A 22940-nucleotide genomic window follows, 5' to 3' on the forward strand; every position below is an offset into this window, starting at 1 on the left:
CCGGCTCCCCACCTGCAGGGGAGTCGCTTCACAGGCAGTGAAGCAGGTCTACAGGTGTCTATCTTTCTCTTCCCCTTTCTGTCTTCCCCTCCTCTCTCCATTTCTCCCTGTCCTATCCAACAACGACATCAATAACAACAACAATAATAACTCCAACAATAAAAGCAACAAGGGCAACAAAAGGGATAAGTAAATTTATTTTTTTAAAAAGAAAGAAAACATGATTGGCTGAAGGTAGCAGCCTATAAGGAAGGATCCAAATAGATCTTATCACAACTGTCTACTTCTCACCCTCTAGAAACCAAAACTACAAATTATGGGTGACAACTTTTAAGGAAAATGGCATCTTACCCAATCAGAGAACCCTTAATAAGAAAAGATTTTGATTCTAAAAATAAATCTATGGGGGGGTTGCACCCAGTTACACATATTACATAAGGACACAAAGCAAGGACCCGGGTTTGAGCCCCCATGGGGAGAAGCTTCACCAGCATTGAAGCAGGTCTGTAGGTGTCTATCTTTCTCTCTCGTTCTCTATCTCCTCCTCCCCTCTCAGTTTCTCTCTGTCCTACCAAGTATAATATAAAGAAGAAAAAAAAGGAAAAAAAGGCCACTGGGAGTGATGGAACTATAGTGCCAGTACTGAGCCCCAGTGATAACTGCAATCGCAAAATAATGATGATAATAATAATAAATGACTCACTAATTGTTTAATTAAAAAGATCTGATTCTAAATGGAAAAGTTTTGGAGAAAGTAGTCATAGTTAATGTTTAAATTAAAATTGAAATGAAGTTTGTCTACTGTGACCTACTGGCTTTTTAGATGAGGGGACCTGCTGCTGAAGGGCACAGCACTCTGGCTGATCCAAGCCTTTTAATATCAAAGTTGGAGAGACAAGCACTGACTCACCCTGTTGAAAGTCACCCACCAGGAGCCTTTGTTTAATTTCTCCCTTCTAAATTTGAACGAGGTGGTTGGCATTTCGTTTTTAGAAGAACCCCAGAGAGAAGGGGAAATAACATAATGTTCATCTACCATAATAAACAAGTCAGGACAGAACACTCAACCTAATAATGGAATATGAAGACCACATTTCTGGATCTCTCTCTCTCTCTCTCTCTCTCTCTCTCTCTCTCATTGCAATGGTTTCTCAACAGGCAGATTAAAAACACTTATCCAAACAAAGAACAGTAAGGCTGCTCTGTGTCAGAAGTAATGTGGAACATAAATCACAAAACCTGTTTTCACAGTCAGGGTCTGCACTAAGAACTCTAGAATTAACAGTTTCACTAGGCTCAGGTTTGTCCTTCAAACTGAGAAGAGATGAACTACAAAGAATATATTAAAAAGAAAGAGATTGCATTTTTGAGTAGGTGCCTCGTGAAATTGATCAGAAGAAGAGAAAAAAATAAGGGTATCGGGAGTCAGGCGGTAGCAGAGTGGGTTAAGTGCACGTGGCGCAAAGCTCAAGGACCAGCATCAGGATCCCAGTTCGAGCCCCCGGATCCCCACCTGCAGGGGAGTCGCTTCACAGGTGGTGAAGCAGGTCTGCAGGTGTATATCTTTCTCTCCCCCTCTCTTTCTTCCTCTCCTCTCTCCATTTCTCTCTGTTCAACAATAATAACTACAACAAAAGGGAATAAATAAAATAAATTAAAATTAAAAAAATTAAGGGTATCTTGCCCTCTCCTCAAATCCATCATTTAAACTTGTGCATTCTCTAATCTTATGCATAAAAATGTTGAATATAATTAAAGTTTGAATTATCATGGCTGGAGCCTGCTATGTTTCATATCTCTGGGAAGATTATCCTGTATTCTACAGGGTGATCAAATGTAAAAATATGGTGGGGAAGACAGCATAATGGTTATGCAAACATTCTCATGCCTGAGGCTCCTAAGTCTCAGGTTCAATCCCCGCACTACCATAAGCCAGAGCTGAGCAGTGCTTTGGTGTAAAAAAATAAAAAATGTAAAAATACAAAATTGTGGGGAGACTAGAAGAACTCTCCCCCATCTCCGTAAGGTCATCTCAGTGCTTCAGACAGGGTAATGAACCAGACAACTTGGGAGGAGAGAAACTAAAAAAATTTTTAAGGATTTTATTTATCCACAAAGAAGATAGAAGGAGGGAGAGAGAAAGAAAAAGATACCACTCTGGTACATGTATTGCCAGGATGGAACTCAGAACCTCATGCTTGAGAGTCCAGTGCTTTATCCACTGTACCACCTCCCAGACCATAAGAGAGAAACTAAACTTAATTACATATGTATGGAGAATGTGAATGTGTTCTTTAAAAGAATTTTTTTTTTTTTACTTACTTCAATGAGAGAGAGATATGCCAGAACACTGCTCAGCTCTGACTTAAGGTGGTGCTGGGGGATTGAACCTAGGATCTCAGGGCATCAGGCATGAAAGTCTTTTTGAAGAACCATTATGCTGTGGGTATGGGTTTTAAAGTCAGTGTGGCAAAATGATGGTCCAATAGATGTTGGTATTCTTCGTGTTGGTTTGGCTCCTCTTCCCCCTACCTCTGAGAGAAATGGTTTGGTCCTTGCTAGTTTCGTGCCCTTCTTTCTCCCCGCCCCCTATGCTAAGGACGTGCAGAGTCCCAGCAGCAGCAGCGGAGGGAGAAACATGGGGAAGCACATGGTGTGGTGATTTGCCCGCTCGTGAATAAAGATATACAGCTTCCCAGCCCAGCCGTGTGTCCTCGTGTCTGTCTCTGTCTACCACCACGATGCTAGCCCAGCCTGCTGGAGCCCCCGAAACTTTAACAACAAATGGCGCCCACGTGGACCTGACCTGCACATCTCTCAGATAAGTGAAGACAATTTGGCTACCTATGTACTATGGCCTTCTCTTCTGCTTGTGAAGAGATCTCCAAAGGCCTCTGCCCTTTCTTCACGAGACTGTTTCGCTGTTTCTGGAACATTTATCTCTGGACCACTCTGTGGTTTCTGCTCAACGCCAGCTCGCATGAGCCAGCTTTCGGCCGCATGGCGTGGGGCATTAGGCGCCGGCTCCCTCCACGCTGCTCGGCCGCTGGGAGCAGGGCAGCAGACATGGCAGGGCCATGGGGCAGGGCTGCGGCGGCCTATCATGGCCGCCACCCCGGGGCACCTTGGCCCGCGCCTTCTGCACGGCTGGCCCGCCCACCCTTGTGCTATGAAGTCTGGACAGATCCCGGACCACCCGGAGACCGCGGGCTCCCTGCCGAAACTGGGCCCCCTGGCCGAGATCTCCAGCTTGGGTCTGAAGGCAGACAAGCTAGAACACGCAGAGATTCACCCAGAGATCACAACCTACAATTCCTAGAAGTGGAGCTGCGCAGGAATGGAGCTGCGCGGGAAGCCACCTCCAGATGGTGACCCCCCCCAACAACTAAGACAGTACAGATCTAAATTCGTGTTTAAAATGACATGTCTTCGCAACAAAGGTTTCTCTCCTTGTGTATTAAAGACCATGTTTACGTGTGTGTTTAAAGTTTGGTAACATTAACTTTAAGGTTAAAAATATAACTTTAAGGCTATATTCTTACCAGACAGAGTTAAAGGAAAAAGGTTTTCAACGTAATTCTCATAAAGATAAAATTAACTTACATTTAAAGTCTGAGGTAAAAATTAGTTTAAATATCAATATATTTTAACCAAGTTGGTCTAAACAAAACCTGCGCACACCTAGGGTGTGTCTCCATCTTGAATGGGTGTAACAAAAGGTTAAATAGACTTGTTGATATGTAAAACTCTCGATTACCTTCTCTATTAGAAATGGTAGATTACACAATAGCTATGCTAATGATTCTCATGCCTGAGGTTTTCTTTCCTTGATTCTTATGTCTACCTTTTCACATTCTATTGTTTAAACTTTAAACAACCTTAAAATCATTCTAAAAAAGACTTCTAATTGTAATAGAGTTATCAATTGTGGTAAACTTCTAACCTGCTACAAGTTTTGTTTCATAAGTAAGTAAACTGCAGCTGTCAAGTTCTCTACAGAAAAGCAGAATTCTGATGGCTGACATTCCCCATCGAGACAGACATACAACAATTCACCCCCTGGCAATTCTTCGGTGGACATCTGCTTTAGACTTCTATCGGACTCACTGGTACACCTCGGACACTTTGCACAAAACTAGCAGCTTCCTTTATGCTGCTGGGTTTCTCAAACACTGACTGCAGCCATGCCTTGGGACTCTAGGCCTCACCCTCCCCCCATGCTAAAAAATGCCCATCGAGGCAAGTACGCCCCCTAGAGGCAGGAAATGTTTTTTTAAGCTGATAAAGTTTTGCCCAGAGGCAAAAAATGGCCCCCTCAGGCCTTCCTTTGGCAGCACACTAGTTCTTGTTACTCACTTACATGTTTCTCCATGTTTGTGCCAGTTTCTTTTTTTTGAAAATGCCTGTATGATATAGGTTTCTGTTCACCCCACACCCCTGATACTGTGGTCATTTAGTTAAAAAGAAAAGGGGGAATATGTTGGTATTCTTTGTGTTGGTTTGGCCCCCTTCCTCCTACCTCTGAGAGAAATGGTTTGATCCTTGCTAGTTTCACGCCCCTCTTTCTCCCCGCCCCGTATGCTAAGGACATCCAGAGTCCCAGCAGCAGCAGCGGAGAAAGAATGATAGGGAAGCACATGGTGTGGTGATTTGCCCGTTCGTGAATAAAGATTAAACTGCAGCTTCTCAGCCCAGCCGTGTGTCCTCAAGTCTGTCTCTGTCTACCACCGCGACGCTAGCCCGGCCTGCTGGAGCCCCGAAACTTTAACAAATAGATACCTGCTACAGAACCTGAGGGAGGCCTGGGATGTGAAGAATAAAAAGGAGTTTCACACGGAAAGGTGAGTGACTCATATAACAAAGAACAGATGCTCTGTAATTAGGTTTGTCCTGGCATGAAGATAGGGAAATAGCATAATGGTTATGGAAATGACTTTCATGTCTGAGGCTCCAAAGTGCCAGATTCAATATCAGGCACCACTTTAAGCCCAAGCTAAACAGAGTTATGGTTAAAATAAAAAAATAAAATAAAAGTAGGTGGGGGAGTCAATGGTAGCTCAGTGGGTTAAATGCAGGTGGCCCCAAGCACAAGGACAGGTGAAAGGATCCCCGTTCGAGCCCCCGGCTTCCCACATACAGGAGAGTCACTTCACAGCAGTGAAGCAGGTCTGCAGGTATCTAACTTTTTCCTCCCCCTCTCTGTCTTTCCCTCCTCTCTCCATTTCTCTCTGTCCTATCCAACAACAATGACATCAATAACAACAATAATAACTATAACAATAAAACAACAAGGGCAACAAAAGGGAATAAATAAATATTTTTAAAAATAAGTTTCCCCAACAGAAAGGCTATTTCTAGTGAACAATATAATCTCAAGTATGGGTAACACTTCCAATTTTACTCTTCTAGGTAGGAAAGAGAGTGGTAAAAGCTTCCTGTGATCCCACAGAGTCTTGGTTGAGCTGAGCTTGACAAAAATCTCCACACAGTTAAAAAAAATCCCCACATGGTCCACTTCACAAGTGATGAAGCAGGTCGGCAGGTGTCTATCTTTTTCTCCCTTTCTCTATATCTCCCCATCCTCTCTCAATTTCTCTCTGTCCTATCTAATAAAAATTTGCAGGGGGAAGTGAAATATGGCTGCCAGGAATAGTGGATTCATAGTGATGGCCCTGAGCCCCAGTGATAACGCTGGAGGCAGTAAAAATAAGAAAAAAAAAATTCCCATACACATGTGACATGTCCTGGGAAGACCTATCTTGAACATCTTGGGGAGGCAGATTCACCAACATTAAGACAGGCACCATTTTTTTGTTTTTTAAAAACTCTCTCTTTTTTTAAATATTTATTTATTGGATAGAAACAGCCAGAAATCGGGAGTCGGGTGGTAGCACAGCAGGTTAAGTGCACATGGCAAGAAGTGTAAGAACCAGCGTGAGGATCCCGGTTTGAGAACCCCGGCTTCCCACCTGCAGGGGAGTTGCTTCACAGGTGGTGAAGCAGGTCTGCAGGTGTCAATCTTTCTCTCCCCGTTTGTCTTCCCCTCCTCTCACCATTTCTCTCCTTCATTTCTCTCTGTCTTGTCCAACAACAACATATAACAACAACAAAAACTACTACAACAACAACAAAACAAAAAAAAAAAGGCAACAAAAAGAGAAAAATAAATATATTTAAAAAAGAAAGAAAGAAACAGCCAGAAATTGAGAGGAATAGGGGGATAGAGAGGGAGAGAGACAGAGAAACACCAGCAGTCCTGCTTCACCACTCCTGAAGCTTTTCCCCTGCAGGTGGGAACTGGGGGCTTGAACCTGAGTCCTTGCACACTGTGACATATGCACTCAACCAGGTATGCCACCACCAAGTCCCCAGACCAATCTATAACCCAAACTGAAAACTAGGATGCCAAGTAAAGATCACGGTTTTTGATAGCTTAGAATACAATTTGAGTGGCTAGCCTGGAGCAGAGTCATAGTTTCTGCTAGAAATCCTGGCAGACTGTGTAAATCCCCAAGAAGAACCTGTTTCTCTCTCCTCTGTGTATAGCCAGCGATTCTTCTGATATGGGGAGAACAGAAAGGATAACTGTGGTTATACTAGTTTTTTCTTTTTTTTTTTCCCTGAGCCCGAAATCTGATATGCAGGTGGATCTAAGTTATTGTCTGGGGAGATGATGTCATGGCTGGGAAAAGGACCAGAAAGCTGGATCAGGGAAGAGAGTAGCCCCCAAATATGGGAAAGGTGTATAGATATTGTTGACTATAAACCCCATCCAATTTGATCTGATCTGGGGCCCATAATCAGTTTAGGAGCCTATGTGACCTCTGCATCCCTCTAGATCTGAGCTCACATTCTGTGGTCATGAGTAGGATCATTCTAAGCTGCCTCAATATCAGGACCCATCTTCCTCAGCTGTAGCATAGAGTATGTTGTCCATCCTCCCTTTGGAGGATGGAACATTCTCTACTGTTGTTGATCCAAGTTGAGGGCAAGGTTCTATGGGGACCCACAAAGGGGTCTATTGTGTTGTTCCTGATAGAAATGACTGGCAACAATGGAGAGAGGGATTTATTCGAGGTCTAAGCCCATCATGTCTGTTTGGGAATCTCAGGACCCCCCGAGTAGGGTCCAGCTGATGGGGTGGCCTGATAGTGACTAAAGAGTCATCATTAAAGTATGCCAGTCTCTTGCCCTTATTCAGTGTTTGCAGTCCTTGCTTTGATATGGTTAGCTTTGGAGTGAGTGAGGGAAGTGGCCCTTTGGAATATAACTAAAATATGCCTACTAACTATCTACAAAATGGAGACAACCCCCAACTCTTCATCTGCACTATTCCAGCCTTTAGGTTCATGATTAGTCAATAATTTGTTTGGCTTTATATGTTAAATCTCTTTTCAGCCACCAGGTTCCAGATGCTAGCATGATGCCAGCCAGATTTCACTGTATAGACAACCCCACCAAGGTGTCCTAGAGCTCAATCCCCCAGAACCCACCCCACTAGGGAAAGAGAGAGGCATGCTGGGAGTATGAATCAACCTGCTAATGCCCATGTTCAGCAGAGAAGCAATTACAGAAGCCAGACCTTCCACCTTCTGCATCCCACAATGACCTTGGGTCCATATTCCCAGAGGGTTTAAAGAATAGGAAAGCTATCAAGGGATGGGATGGGATAGAGTTCTGGTGGTGGGAACTGTGTGGAGTTGTACCCCTCTTATACTATGGTTTTGTCAGTGTTTCCTTTTTATAAATAATAAAATAAAATAAAATAAGAAAGGATAACCAGCAAGGCCCCCGGGAGTTTTCAGTCTGTTTTCAAGGGAAAAATACACACACTGCAAAGACATGAAAAAAAATATTTTGAAAAGGGCTCCAGTGAGTCTGTCCATGGCTCTGAATTCACTATATTTATTTTTTTGTTTATTTATTTATTATCTAGCTATTTATTTATACCAGAGCACTGCTCAGTGCTAGTTTATGGTGGTGCTGGGGAATGAACCTGGGACCTCAGAGCCTCAGGCATAAAAGTCTGTTGTGCAGCCTATGTGCTATTCCCTTAGCCCCTATCATTATCTTTTTCCTGACTTATTTATTTACTTTACCAGAGCACTGCTCAGCTCTGGCTAACAATGGTACAGAGGACTGAATCTAGGACCTCAGAGACTCAGACATGAGAGTCTTTTGCAGAATCATTATGCTATTGCTCTTTTTTTTTAATATTTATTTTTATTTATTCCCTTTTGTTGCCCTTGTTTTTACTGTTGTTGTTATTGATGTCGTCATTGTTGAATAGGACAGAGAGAAATGGAGAGAGGAGGGGAAGACAGAGAGAGGCAAGAAAAAGACAGACACCTGCAGACCTGCTTCATTGCTTGTGAAGTGATTCCCCTGCAGGTGGGGAGCCGGGGGCTCAAACCAGGATCCTTATGCCGGTCCTTGCGCTTCGTGCCACCTGAGCTTAACCCACTGCGCTACCACCCAACTCCCCCATTATGCTATCTCTTCTGCCCTTTATTATTTTATTTTTATTGTATTAGAAGTCTCTTATGATAATGCTAAAGGGATGAAGGACTCTAGGTTCCAAGATTTACCTGTGCTTGGCAAAACCTATCCCAAGTCCACCACCAGATTAGGAGGCCTGTGATGGTTAACTCTCCTCAGACGTTCCCCTTGTGTGCCCTGCCTCACACTCATCTCCCCACGCTGCAGGAATTGAGCTGAACCACAACTCCTTTCAGTCTCCTCCATGTGTTACATCTTTAGTGATATGTCTGCTTTGTTGGGGCTAGGGTAGCAAGATAAAGGTTACGCATAAGACTTTCATGCCTGAGGTTCCAAGGTCCCAGGTTCAGTCCTCAGCACCAGCATAAGCCAGAGCTGAGCAGTGTTCTGATTTAAAACAAATATTTATCTGTGTTGATAAATATCAGAATAGTGTCATCCATGGGCAAGAGAATCCCTCTGGTATAGATAGCATTCTAATAATTTTGCTTTGTCTCCTAGTAAGAAGTTGCTTGGCATCTGGAAAAGATGGAGACAGAGGTCTATCAATTAGAAAGTAGCGCAGCGGATTAGGCACACATGGCACAAAGCACACGGACCGGCGTAAGGGATCCTGGTTAGAGCCCTCAGTTCCCCACCTGCAGGGGGATCACATCATGGTCGGTGAAGCAGGTCTTCAAGTGTCTATCTTTCTCTCCCCCTCTATCTTCCCATCCTCTCTCAATTTCTCTGTGTCCTGTCCAGCAACAACAACAGCAATGACAACAATAATAAGAAGAACAACAAGCGCACCAACAAGGGCAATAAAATGTGAAAAATGGCCTCCAGGAGCAGTGGATTTGTGGTGCAGGGTGCAGGCACCGAGCCCCAGCAGTAACCCTGGAGGCAAAAAAAAGAAAGTAGCTCTAGGAGTTGAGACAGGCCTGTGACATTCATAAATCTTGCATTGGGGAGCAACCTCAAAGTGATAGGAAGAACCTCAGGATGTTCCATGTGAGAGACAGCTACAGACAAAGAAAACAAGTAGTAGAGTCATACAAAATGACACCCACCCCTTGTCACAACTGGCAGATGCAAGCAATGACTTGGAAGTGAGCTGAGGTCTCACTCAGCCAGCTTCCTGCCCAGTGCTCCACAGGGGCTATGGGAGGCTTGTTTATTTATGTATGGTGACTGCTTCTTCCATGTTGCTGAAGACAGAATAATAAAGCCACGGGGCTGGGTATTAGTGCATCTTGTTGAGCACATATTACCATCCACAAAGACACAGGTGCAAGCCCTCACTCCCTACCTGCAAGAAGGGAGTTTCATAAGTAGTGAAGTAATGCTTCTCTCTCTCTCTCTTCCTCTCTTTCTCTATCTCTACCTCCTCCTCTCCTCTTGATTTCTCTGTCTCTAATAAATGAATAAAACATAAAAAACTAAAAAGTAGAATAATAAAGCCCCACAATTCCATCATTCAATACAATGTACTTAAAATGAATGCTTACGAGGTAGGGGAGACAGCACACTGGCTATGCAAAAAAGACTCTCAAGGGGGTAGATATAGCATACAGGTTATGCAAAGAGACTCTCCTGCCTAAGGCTCCAAGGTCCCTGGTTCAGTCCCCTGCACCACCATAGCCCATAAGCCAGAGCTGATCAGTGCTATCTATCTTTCACTCCCCCTCTCTGTCTTCCCCTCCTCTCTCCATTTCTCTCTGTCCTATGCAACAATGACAACATCAATAACAACAACAACAATAATAACTATAACAATTAAACAGCAAGGGTGGGGGGAAAAACTAGGGCAACAAAAGGGAATAAATAAAAATAAATATTAAAAAAATATTGAAAAAAATATAAAAAATTCTCATGCCTGAAGATCCAAACTCCCAGGTTCAATCCCCTGCACCACCATATGCCAGAGCTGAGCACTGCTCGGGTAAAATTAATTAAATTAAATAGTAAAATTAATGCCTACTGAATACAACCATATGCCAGAGTTCTGTTTTCTTTCTTCCCAATACCAAGATACCAAGCATTAACTTTCAAGAGGGCTGCTTTGATGACTAATGTGTGCTAACACTTTGACTATGAGGGTCTAAGACTGCCTTCACAATGACTAATGGTGGGGAGTCCCGACTCTATGGGGCTCTGGCTTGCTTCTTGCTTCTTATTTTATGGAGTTGACTCAAGCCCTTTCCATTTAGACAGAAATTTTTCCATTAAAGGCATGGAAAGGAACTCAAGATACTTGGCCCCTAAATATGCCACATCGACAAAAGAATCCTTTGGAGCGGAAATTATTTTGAGTTCCTGACATGCCGTATGTGCCACAAAGTAATCCCTTAAAAGGACTCAGGTATCATAAATGCCTTCCCAAGAAGCAACTCAAGTCTTTGCATCTAGAGCACAAGAAGTCAGTACCACAGTCAGACACTGTCACAAACTCTGCATCATCAGTTCTAAGAGCCTAGGACCTCGCCACAAAAGATATCTGTAATAGTCCAGCCTTCAGGTTCATGATTAATCAACAATTTGTTCTGCTTTATATCTTAACTCTTTTCAGCCACCAGGTTCCAGATGCTACCATGATGCCAACCGGACTTCCCAGAGCTGAAAAAAAAAAAAAAAAGGGAAAAAAAAACAAGGTAAAGGGGCCAGACTGTGGTGTACCTTGTTAAACACACATAGTATTAAGCACAATGACCCACACAAGGATCTGGGTTCCAGCCTCCGCTCCCCATCCCTCAAGTGGTGAAGCAGGTCTGAAGGTGTCTATATTTCTCTCTCCCTCTTTATTTTCTCCTCCCCTATCAATTTCTCTCTCAATGAAAATTTAAAAATTAAAAAAAAAAAAAGGAAAAAATCGCTGCCAGTAGTAGCTGTGGTTTCATAGTGCCAGCATCATGCCCCAGTGATAACCTTGGAAGCAAAAAGCAAACAAGCAAGCAAAAAAACAAACAAAAAGCAGAAAGACTAGAATCTTCTCTAAAGACACATCAGTGGCAGATGAAAAATGCAGTTATCATCAGGGAAATGCAAATTAGAGCTACAATGGTGGGGAGAGCATAGTGGTTATGCCTGAGACTCTAAAGAGCCAGGTTCAATTCCCAGCACCACTGTAAACCAGAGTTGAGCCATACTTTAGTAAATAAATAAATAAATAGATAAATAAATAAATAAATAAATATTGGTGGGGGAGACAGCAATATGGCTATGTAGAAGGACTTTCATGCCGGAGGCTCCAAAGTTCCAGGTTCAAATCCCCGCCACAACCACCACCACACATACACACCCCTCACCATCCTAAACCACAGCTAAGCAGTGCTCTGGCTTCTATGTACCCATCATCGATCTTTCTCTCTGTATCTAAATAAAATAAAATACATAAACAAAACCACAATAACCTGAACTAGAAAACCATAATTTCTCCTTGGGAAGCCCTCCCTTCTGCTATGTGAGGATTCAGCAAGAAGACACCACTGGTGAGCCAGGTAGTGGTTTTTCCCAAGACACTGCTAAATCTGCTGACACCTTGACTTTGGACTTCCCAGCTTCACAAGCTGTGAGAATTGAAATGTCTGTTATTTAAGCCAGTCCAGTCAATGACCTTCTGTTAGAGCAGCCTAAACAGACGGAGACACTTTCCCACTGAGTAACTGAGACAGATAGACAAGTTGCAAGAATGTAAAACAGCAGAAGTCGGGCGGTAGCGCAGCGGGTTAAGCGCAGGTGGCACAAAGCGCAAGGACCAGTGTAAGGATTCCAGTTCGAGCCCCTGGCTCCCCAACTGCAGGGGTTTGCTTCACAGGTGGTGAAGCAGGTCTGCAGGTGTCTATCTTTCTCTCCCCCTCTCTGTCTTCCCCTCCTCTCTGTTTTTCTCTGTCCTGTCCAACAACGGTGACATCAATAATAACTACAACAAGAGCACAAAAAGGGAATAAATAAATAAATATTTATATAAAAAAGAATGTGAAACAGCAGTTGCTTGCTTCAGAAATGAAGTATTTTTTTCCTAAATAAGCCAAGTATTTAAGTGAAGCACCTACTTCCAGATCCAGGAAGAGAGACAGTTGAGCCTGCAGAGCACCAGAAGCTACAAGTTCAATCCCCAGCATCATCTTTTTTTTTTTTTTGCTTCCAGGGTTATTACTAGGGCACAGTGCCTATACTACAAATTCACTGCTCCTGGAGGTCATTTTTCCCATTTTGTTGACCTTGTTGTTTATCGTTGTTGTTATTGCTGTCATTGTTGGATAGGACAGAGAGAAATCAAGAGAGGACAGGAAGACAGAGGGGGAGAGAAAGACACCTGCATACCTACTTCACCATCAGTCAAGTGACCCCCCCTGCAGGCGGGGAGCTGGGGGCTTGAATGCAGATCCTTGAGCCAGTCATTGTGCTTGGTGCCATGTGCACTTAACCCACTGCGCCACTGCCTGGCCCTGCCTTCCCCCAGCATCATCTTTTTTTTTCTTTAAATATTTGTTTTATTCTCTTTTGTTGCCCTTGTTGTTTTATTGTTGTAGGTATTATTGCTGTCATCATTGTTGGCTAGGACAGAGAGAAATGGAGAGAGATGGGGAAGATAGAGAGGGGGAGAGAAAGATAGACACCTGCAGACCTGCTTCGCCACCTGTGAAGTGACTCCTCCTGCAGGTGGGGAGCTGGGGGCTTGAACCGGGATCCTTACGCCAGTCCTTGTGCTTTGCACCACCTGTGATTAACCCGCTGCGCTACCACCCGACTCCCCCAGCATCGTCTTAATGCAAGAGCTGAGCAGTACTCTGGCCCTTTCTCTCTCTCTCTCTCTCCTCATAATAAATAGATCTCTTACCTTAAAAAAAAGTCACCTGTTATTAATAAAAATAAATGTGAGCAGTTACCTAATTTACACAGGGTATCACTGAGGCTGATGCTTAGCTGCTTCTTGACAAGTGGGGAGTTGACCAGAACATCTGCATTTTCCTTTATTTTTATCACCTGTTTATAATATTCAACTGCTTCCTTCCCTGGGAACCTAGAAGAGAGAAATGTCATTCAGGGTTTGCATGAAAGAAGCAGGGCATTCATTCATTCAACAACTCACTCACTGGGTGTTGGTGCCAGGACCAGGGTGTAAAGACAAGTAAGGCATAGCCTCACCCAAAGAGAAGTTCCTGAGGTAGGAAGAGAGGAAATTGGAGGGTGACACAGAAGACCCAGCTATTCGTGAAGGGCAAACTTAAGGACTTACGACTCTAGTGGTGGTGAGGGAAACTCACCTGGCTAGAAAGTTGGGGTTAACCTAAACAGGTGAGGCAGAGGCCATTACTGTTGTCACTTTGCCAGTGGGGAGATGGGCAAGCTATGAAGTCTATGCCTCAGTTCTCACAGCTACAGACAGGGTGGGAGGGCAGTTGTTCCTCTGGAAGAACCAGGTAAGCCATGAGCCATGAGCTAAGACTTGCCAAGGCTTGGCATCACACTGAATGTGGGGGAGCTGGGGCTGGAAACACTGGGGATGCCTATATATGTGGGACACACAGAGGAAGGGACATATAAAGGATGGGACACCTGAAGGTACATAGGAAGCTCTTGGGGGCTTCCCTGGGGGGCAGACAAAATGGAGTGAGGTGGAGGGATAAGTCAGAGAGGGCAAATGAAAAGGGAGGTGGCCAGGAAACTTAACAAAGCAGTGGACTCTGATGTGGAGGCCATCCTTGCAGACTGGCTCAGCAGCAGGAAGAGTCTAGAAGCTCTGGGTTGTATGTCTCCATACTTATCAAGAAGGACAGGAGTCAAATTCCACCCACCTTTCTTTGACAGATATCATGAAGAATTTTTTCTTTAACAGCTCTGACATTGGCCTGTGAGTGTTGCTGAGGTCAGCCCTAGAAATCACAAGCGAAAGAAAGACTTACTCTGTGGGGAAAGGAAGCAGGAAAGCAGGGTCTGAAGAACCACAGGTTACGGCCTAGGCCTCTCAGAAGACAGGCCTCAATTCATCTTCCCCAAGGCCTATGAGGGATGCTGGGAAACATGTGGGGATCCTTTCTACTCTCCCTACCTCCCAGGCCTCAACACAGTCTATAGACAAATAGCACTGGGTTTTGCTTTTGTCACAAGGATTATCACTGGGGCTAAGTACCTGCATGATTACCTAGTGCTCTTAGTGGCTATTTCCCCCCTTTCTTTTTTTTTTTTTTTTTCCTCCTCCAGGGTTATTGCCGGGCTCGGTGCCTGCACCATGAATCCACCGCTCCTGGAGGCCATTTTTTTCCCCCTTTTGTTGCCCTTGTTGTAGCTTCGTTGTGGTTATTATTATTGCCCTTGTTGACGCAATTCGTTGTTGGATAGGACAGAGAGAAATGGAGAGAGGGAGGGGAAGACAGAGAAGGGGAGAGAAAGACAGACACCTGCAGACCTGCTTCACCACCGTGAAGCGACTCCCCTGCAGGTGGGGAGCCGGGGGCTCGAACCGGGATCCTTACGCCGGTCCCTGCGCTTTGCGCCACATGCACTTAACCCACTGCGCCACCGCCCGACCCCCATATCTCCCCCCTTTCTTTCTGATTTTCTGAGAGAGATAGAGAGGGAAAAGAATAGAGAGGGAGAAAGAAAAAGAGACACCTGTAGTACTACTTGTGGAGATTACCTCCTGCCAGCAAGGACCAGGGGCTTGAACCTGGGTCCCTACACATGGTAATGTGTGCACTCTACCATGTGTGCCACTACCTGGCCCCTAATGCCACCATTTGAGGACATTGTTGCTAGGGTCCTAACATTGTTCTCAGGCCTGGAGGGTCCCTCTGGCTGCTGCCTCTGACTAGAGTCAAATAAGTGACACACCCCAGAGAGGTGACCCCAGACCTGCTTTATCACTGATGTTGGGGGTGGGGAGATACACTACTGAAATGTTTCATTAAAAACTTACTTTTCACTATCTCTTAGTGGGAAAAACAGTACATCTGCTAAAAGTTCCATTATTTCTCCAACGAGGAGGTTTTTCTCACCCAGCAAACTCCTCCTGATAGTTAGGCATTCATGAAGCTTTCTTTTTGCCTGGTAACTGTGTCCAGTAGCTAATCTGAAAATAAAAAATCATGCATGTTATTTTCGGGGCATGATAAATGTCAGTTACCTTCAAAAGGCTTTCAGTAATGATTCTCTTAAACAGGCTCCTTCCTACCTTCCTTCCTTCTTTCCTTCTTTCTTTCCTTTCCTTTCCTTTTTTTTTTCACCAGAGCACTGCTCAGATCTGGCTTATGGTGATACTAAAGATTGAACCTAGGACCTCAAAGCCTCAGGCATGCAAATCTTATAGAATCACTATTGCTGCCTTCCCAACCCCAAACAGCTTTTCTTTATAGAAAAAATCTGTCCTGAATTCTTAGCTGATCATACTAATAGAGATTCAAGACCTTCAAAGTGATAAAAGGATGTGTATACATCTTTATAAAGAAACCAGAGGGGCTAAGAGATAGCTCACCTGGAAGAGTGCACACCTTGCTGTGTATGAGGCTCTGGGTTGGAGCCCCAGCATCACGTGCGAGTACCAAGGATAGCACCAAGGGAGCTCCATGGATGGTGGAGTGGTGCTGTGGTGTCTCTCCTCTCTCCTCTCTGTCTCTTAAAATAAAGACTAGAAAATTGGACCACTCTAGTATCACAAATGTGTGAAGCTCTGGGTTCATTCCCTGGTAGTGATCCTGGCAGGATCACTGGTTGTGGGAGCCCTGCTGTATATTGTATACTGGTTAGTGGTAGCCCTGCCCTCTATCCCACAAGAAGTCAAGAGGAACTTGTAGTCATAACAACCAAAAGCTCTCTCAGGCACTGGGAGACCACCTCCGGGAGAGAACCCCTGGATGCTAAGGTTCAGCATTTCTCAATACCATCAGATAAGTGGGGAGTGGATTAACAAGTGTGGAATTAGTGTGTTTATCACATGAAAACAAACACCAGAAGCTAGCCTGAAAAGAAGGTAAGTTTCAAAGAAAAAAAAGACATGTTTACATCAGAACACCTTCGGTGTATTTCATGGTTGCCTGGTCCCAGGGATTGTTGTCCAACAAGCTGGAAATGTCACTGGCACGTTCCAGGAGGTGACTGTCTTGCAAGTACTCCTCAGAGGCTGTCCTCACCAGGTTGTTCAGCACTCTGCCTGCAGGGAGTACAGTTTGGCAAAAAAAGATAATGCTTCAGCAAACAAACTGTCTCTCAGACTTTCGAGAACTATGGCAGTTATCTTTGGGAAGGTGGGGGTATAGAACTTTAATGGTAGGTCCATTGTGGAACTATACCCTATAACCTTGCAATCTGGTAACTCACTATTAATCATGAATTTAAAAATGGCAAAAATAAAGAAACAAGGGAGTCGGGCGGTAGTGCAGCAGGTTAAGCACAGATGGCGCAAAGCACAAGGATATAAGGATCCCAGTTTGAGCCCCTGGCTCCCCACCTGCAGAGGAGTCACTTCACAGGCGGTAAAGCAGGTCTACAGGTGTCTTTCTCTCCTCCTCTCTGTCTTCCCCTCCTCTCTCCATTTCTCTCTGTTTTATCCAACACCAACGACATCAATAACAACAACAATAAAACAACAGGGCAACAAAAGGGAATAAATAAATAAATATTTTTTAAAATATAAAAAAAATAAACAAGTAAGGATCAACTTTAAAAAAAAATGGTGATGTGGGGGTCGGGCGGTAGTGCAGCGGGTTAAGCGCACCTGGCGCAAAGCACAAGGATCCTGGTTGGAGCCCCCGGCTCCCCACCTGCAGGGGAGTCACTTCACAGGCGATGAAGCAGGTCTGCAATGTCAGTCTTTCTTTCCCCCTCTCTGTCTTCTCCTCCTCTCTCGATTTCTCTCTGTCCTGTCCAGCAATAATAACCACAACAAGACTACAACAACAAGGGCAACAAAAGGGTGGAAAATGGCCTCCAGGAGCAGTGGATTCATCATGCAGGCACTGAGCCCCAGCAATAACCCTGGAGGCAAAAAAAAAAAAAAAAAAGATGATGCTTCAAGTTTTTAGTTTACTTCCCCTCCCCTACATACACAAAAGAATTGAGGAGCCGTGTGGTGGCACACCCAGTTGAATACAAATGTTACAATGTGCAAGGACCTAGGTTCAAGCCTCCATTCCCAGCCTGCAGGAGGGAAGCTTCACAAGCAGAGGAGCATAGCTGCAGGTGTCTCTCTTTCTCTCTCATCCTCTATCTTCCCCTGGCCTCTCCATTTCTCTGTCCTATAAAACAGATAAAATAAAAATAAAAAGAACAGGGAGTCGGGCGGTAGCCCAGGGGGTTAAGCGCAGGTGGCGCTAAGCACAAGGACCAGCGGAAGGATCCCAGTTCGAGCCCCCGGCTCCCCACCTGCAGGGGAGTCACTTCCCAGGCGATGAAGCAGGTCTGCAGGTGTCTGTCTTTCTCTCCCCCTCTCTGTCTTCCCCTCCTCTCTCCATTTCTCTCTATCCTATCCAACAACGATGACATCAATAATAACTACAACAATAAAAAAAACAAGGGCAACAAAAAGAATAAATAAATAAAAATAATAAAAAATAAATAAATAAATAAAAAGAACAAATTCCTTTAAAAAGAGTTAAGATAGGGAGATCAGATGGTATACCTGGTTGAACACACTCATTACCATAGACAAGGACCTGGGTTCAAGCTCCAGGCCCCCACTTGCAAGAGGAAAGCTTCACAAGTGGTGAAGCAAGTTTGCAGGTGTCTTTCTTTCTCCCTCTCTATATACCCCCCCTCTCTCAATTCCTCTTTGTCCTATCAAAGAGAAAAGGAGGAGAGAGAAAAGAGGAAGATAAAATGGTCACCAGGAGTGGTATATTCTTAGTGCTGTCACCAAGCCCCAGAGATAACCCTGGTGGCAATTAAACCAAAAATAGAGTGAAAATGGGGGCCGGGCATTAGCGTAACAGGCTGAGCGCACATGGCGTGAAGCGCAAGGACTGGTATAGAAATCCCGGTTCAAGCCCCTGGCTCCCCACCTGCAGAGAGGTCACTTCACAAACAGTGAAGCAGGTCTGCAGGTGTCTTTCTCTCCCCCTCTGTCTTCCCCTCCTCTTTCCATTTCTCTCTGTCCTATGCAACAACGACAGCAATAACAACAACAATAAACAACAAGGGCAATAAAAGGGGAAAAAAATAGGCTCCAGGAGCAGTGGATTCATGGTGCAGGCACCGAGCAATGACCATGGAGGGGAAAAAAAAAAGAGTGAAAATGTCAAGAGGCAGATCCTTTAATATCATTTCTACATCACTACCAGTAGCCAGAACTTTTTTTTAATAAAGTAGTTACGTCCAACAGTGCATCTGAGCTAGCTTACATGCAATGAATTTGTGTGGGCCAAGGAGCGAAGACACCAATTCTGAGTTTGTTTTTGCAAATGAAGAGATAAAAAAAAAATTATTGAGTAAGAATGTGGATGTGTGGAAAGTCGTCGTCCCTGTGGTAACCAAGCCCCACAGAAACAGGAGAGAGAGAGCCCTGGCAGTAAGAAACATCACGATGATACAGTCAAGGGACTGTGTATACAAGAGGTCCTCATTCTCTCCCTGGTGCCACAGAAAACAAGAAAGACAAAGACAAACTCAACATGATAGATGGCAGGGCAGTACTCTGATCTATGTTTGTCTCTCTCTATATATAGATAAATGGATGGCAGGTAGGTAGGTAGGTAGATAAATAACAGATGATAGAAGATAGGCAATGATAGACAGATATGTAGATATGTACTAGATAGACAGACAGATGTGCAAGGGTTTACAACAAGAAGCATATGAATAAGTCCCAAGCCCACTTGCTAAGTAATGGGCTGGACCTAGATAGTACTGTCTTGGGAATGTGCTCTCTGTAGGATAAACATTTTTTTTAATATTTTATTTATGGATAGAGACAGAGAGAAATTGGTAGAAAAGGGGAAGATAAGAGAGGGGGAGAGAATGAGAGATAACTATAATATTGCTTCATCCCTTATGAATCTTTCCCCCTGCTGGTGAGGACCAGAGGCTTGAACTCAGGTCCTTGTGCATTCTAACATGTGCACTCTACCAGGTGTGCCACCAGCATTTTGCTTTTTTTTTTTTTTTTTTTTTTTGTCTCCAGGGTTATTGCAGGAGCTCAGTGCCTGCACTCAAATCCACTGCTCCTGGAGGCCATAAAATTTTCCCTTTGTTATCCCAGGTGGTTCACTTTCTAACAAAGTCCTAAAACCTAGATATAGACCAGGTTCGGTGAGAGAGAGCATATGTTCACACGTATCCATAAACTAGGGCAAAATATATACCTGAAAGCAGAAGTGCACTAGAGTTTGCAGTGAGTACCCCCCCAACATTTTCTCTCCACTATTCCAACCTTTGGGTCCATTATGGCTCAACAATTTGTTTGACTTCATATGTTAACTCTCTTTTCAGCCACCAGGTGCCAGATGCCATCAGGATGCCGGCCAAGCTTCCCTGGACTGAAGACCCCACCAGGGTGTCCTGGAGCTCCACTTCCCCAGAGACCCACCCTACTAGGGAAAGAGAGAGGCAGACTGGGAGTATGGACCGACCAGTCAATGTCCATGTTCAGCGGGGAAGCAATTACAGAAGCCAGACCTTCCACCTTCTGCAACCCACAACAACCCTGGGTCCATGCTCCCAGAGGGATAGAGAATGGGAAAGCTATCAGAGGAGGGGATGGGATATGGAGATTGGGTGGTGGGAATTGTGTGGAGTTGTACCTCTCCTAGCCTATGGTTTTGTTAATGTAGCCTTTCTTAAATAAAAAAATAAATTAAAAAATAAAAAAATTAAATAAATAAATAAATTTTTCCCTTTGCTGCCCTTCTTGTTTTATTGTTGTTGTAGTTATTATTGTTATTGTTATTGTCATTGTTGGACAGGACAGAGAGAAATAGAGAAAGGAGGGGAAGACAGAGAAGGGGAGAGAAAGATAGACACCTGCAGACCTGCTTTACTGCCTGTGAAGCAATTCCCCTGTAGGTGGGGAGCCAGGGGCTTGAACCGGGATCCTTGCACTGGTCCTTGTGCTTCGCGCCATGTGCACTTAACCCACTGCGCTACCACCCAATTCCCCACCATTTTGCTTTTATATCGCTTTTTATATGATTACAGATATATATTGCCAGTTATCGACAATGAAACAGACTCCTAGAAAACAGAAAGTGCTCTAAGCCGTACATGTTATGGAAGCAGAATGGAACCATATTCGTGTTCTTAGAAAACACTATGGGAACCAAAGCAACGATTGCTACCTCAACATGCTTCACCTCAGAATGTATCCAGAGACTTCACGTGTGGAATGACAACCCTTCAGCTTCATTACTCGGGTGAGACCTTTCCTTTAATAGTACACTCTAATTTCATCTCAGGTAGTTCACTTTCTAACAAAGTCCCATAACCTAGATATACACCAGTTTCTATGAGAGAGAGCTTATGTGCACATGTATCCATAAATTACTGCAAAATATATACCTGAAAGCAGGACTACACTGGAGTTTGCAGTGAGTACCTCCCTAACACTTCCTCTCCACTATTCCAAGCTTGGGATCCATGATTGCTCAACAAATTGTTTGGCTTCATATGTTAACTCTCTTTTCAATCACCAGGTTCCAGATGCCACCAGGATGCTGGCTAGGCTTCCCTGGATTGAAGACCCCACCAATGTGTCCTGGAGCTCAGCTTCCCCAGAGTCACACCCTACTAGGGAAAGAGAGAGGCAGACTGGGGGTATGGACCGACCAGTCAACGCCTATGTTCAGCGGGGAACCAATTACAGAAGCCAGACCTTCTACCTTCTGCAACCCTCAACGACCCTGGGTCCATGCTCCCAGAGGGATAGAGAATGGGAAAGCTACCATGGGAGGGGGTGGGTTATGGGGATTGGGTGTTGGGAATTGTGTGGAGTTGTACCCCTCCTACCTTATGCTTTTGTTCACTAATCCTTTCTTAAATAAAAAATTTTAAAAAAAAAAGAAAACACTATGGGAGCTTTGCAAGCAGAAACACAGACACACAGGAAGTAGATGTCACCCCGTGTTATATTGCACAGACCTGGATCTCACAGTCCTCTGCACATCTAGGTCATATAATGGGACTGCTGCCATACATGGGACCCAACCCTGAGTTGCTACTGCAACTTCCCTGCTCACCGAGGTCCACAACAAAAACCAGCACCTGGGGACATCCTGTACCATGAGGTCTGGGGGTGACAGGCCTGAGGGAACGGGGCCAGTGGCCTGGACTCCAGCACCACATCTGCCATGCAGGGCGCTGGTTTAATTTCCTTCATCTCACTGCCTTTCATTTTCCTCATCTGTAAAAAAACACTCGGGGAAAGCTTTGCAAGTGGTGAAGCAGGGCTGCAGGTGTCTCTCTGTCTCTCTCCCTCTCTTTCACCCCCTTCCCTCTTGATTTCTGGCTGTCTTTATCTCATAAGTAAATAAAGATAATTTTTAATAAAACACTCATCCTGTGGTCCAGGTGTTGGCATAGTGGATAAGGCATTAGATTCTCAAGCATGAGGTCCTGAGTTTAAACCTCGGCAGCACATGTACCAGAGTGATGTCTGGTTCTTTCTCTCTCTCCTATCATTTCTCATGAATAAATAAATAAATAGATAAAAATTTTTAAAAAAGAAAAAAACACTCATCCTACATGAGGTTTTCTGGATGTAAAAGAGATTATGGGAGGGTCGGGCAGCAGCACAGTAGGTTAAGTGCACATGGTGCAAAGTGCAAGGACCAGCATAAGGATCCTGGATCAAGCCCCCGGCTCCCACCTGCATGGGGGTGGGGGTGGGGTCGCTTCACAAGCGGTGAAGCAGATCTGCAGATGTTTATCTTTCTCTCTCCCTCTCTGTCTTCCCCTCCTCTCTCGGTTTCTCTCTGTCCTATACAACAACAGCAACAACAACAGCAATAACAATGATAAGCAACACAGGCAACAAAGGGAAAAATAGCCTCCAGGATCAATGGATTCGTAGTGCAGGCAATAACCCTGGAGGCAAAAAAAAAAAAGAGAGATCATGGGCATGGGCATTGGCATGGGCATATTGTGCCTTGCATGTGATAAATAGTACCTGAATGAAATGACAGCATTTTTTAATTTCTTTATTGGGAAATTAATGTTTTATATTCAACAGTAAATACAATAGTTTGTACGTGCATAACATTCCCCAATTTCCCATATAACAATACAACCCCCACCAGGTCCTCTGTCATCCTTCTTGGACCTGTATTCTCTCCACCCACCCACCCCAGAGTCTTTTACTTTGGTGCAATACGCCAATTCCATTTCAGGTTCTACTTGTGTTTTCTTTTCTGAACTTGTTTTTCAACTTCTGCCTGAGAGTGAGATCATCCCATATTCATCCTTCTGTTTCTGACTTATTTCACTTAACATGAATTTTTCAAGGTCCATCCAAGATTGGCTGAAAACGGTGAAGT

At 44.3% G+C, this 22940-nt stretch overlaps 1 protein-coding gene across 5 annotated transcripts in view; it reads right to left on the reverse strand.

The window, feature by feature from the left end:
- Positions 1-22940, reverse strand: part of LOC103117816 (putative tetratricopeptide repeat protein 41) — a 113159-nt gene that overhangs the window by 13778 nt on the left and 76441 nt on the right. The window contains exons 12-15 of one of the 5 annotated variants that reach the window (XM_060194298.1): positions 16483-16630; positions 15401-15553; positions 14280-14357; positions 13371-13504 (exon numbers count right to left, since the gene is read on the reverse strand). In XM_060194298.1, coding sequence (XP_060050281.1) covers positions 13371-13504; positions 14280-14357; positions 15401-15553; positions 16483-16630 — 513 coding nt within the window. Of the gene's footprint in view, positions 1-13370; positions 13505-14279; positions 14358-15400; positions 15554-16482; positions 16631-22940 lie in introns of those variants that run through there. The other 4 variants (XM_060194299.1, XR_009550687.1, XM_060194301.1 and 1 more) reach the window with 4 other exon arrangements.

Source organism: Erinaceus europaeus, chromosome 7, assembly GCF_950295315.1.
Source record: "Erinaceus europaeus chromosome 7, mEriEur2.1, whole genome shotgun sequence".
NCBI lineage: Eukaryota > Metazoa > Chordata > Mammalia > Eulipotyphla > Erinaceidae > Erinaceus > Erinaceus europaeus.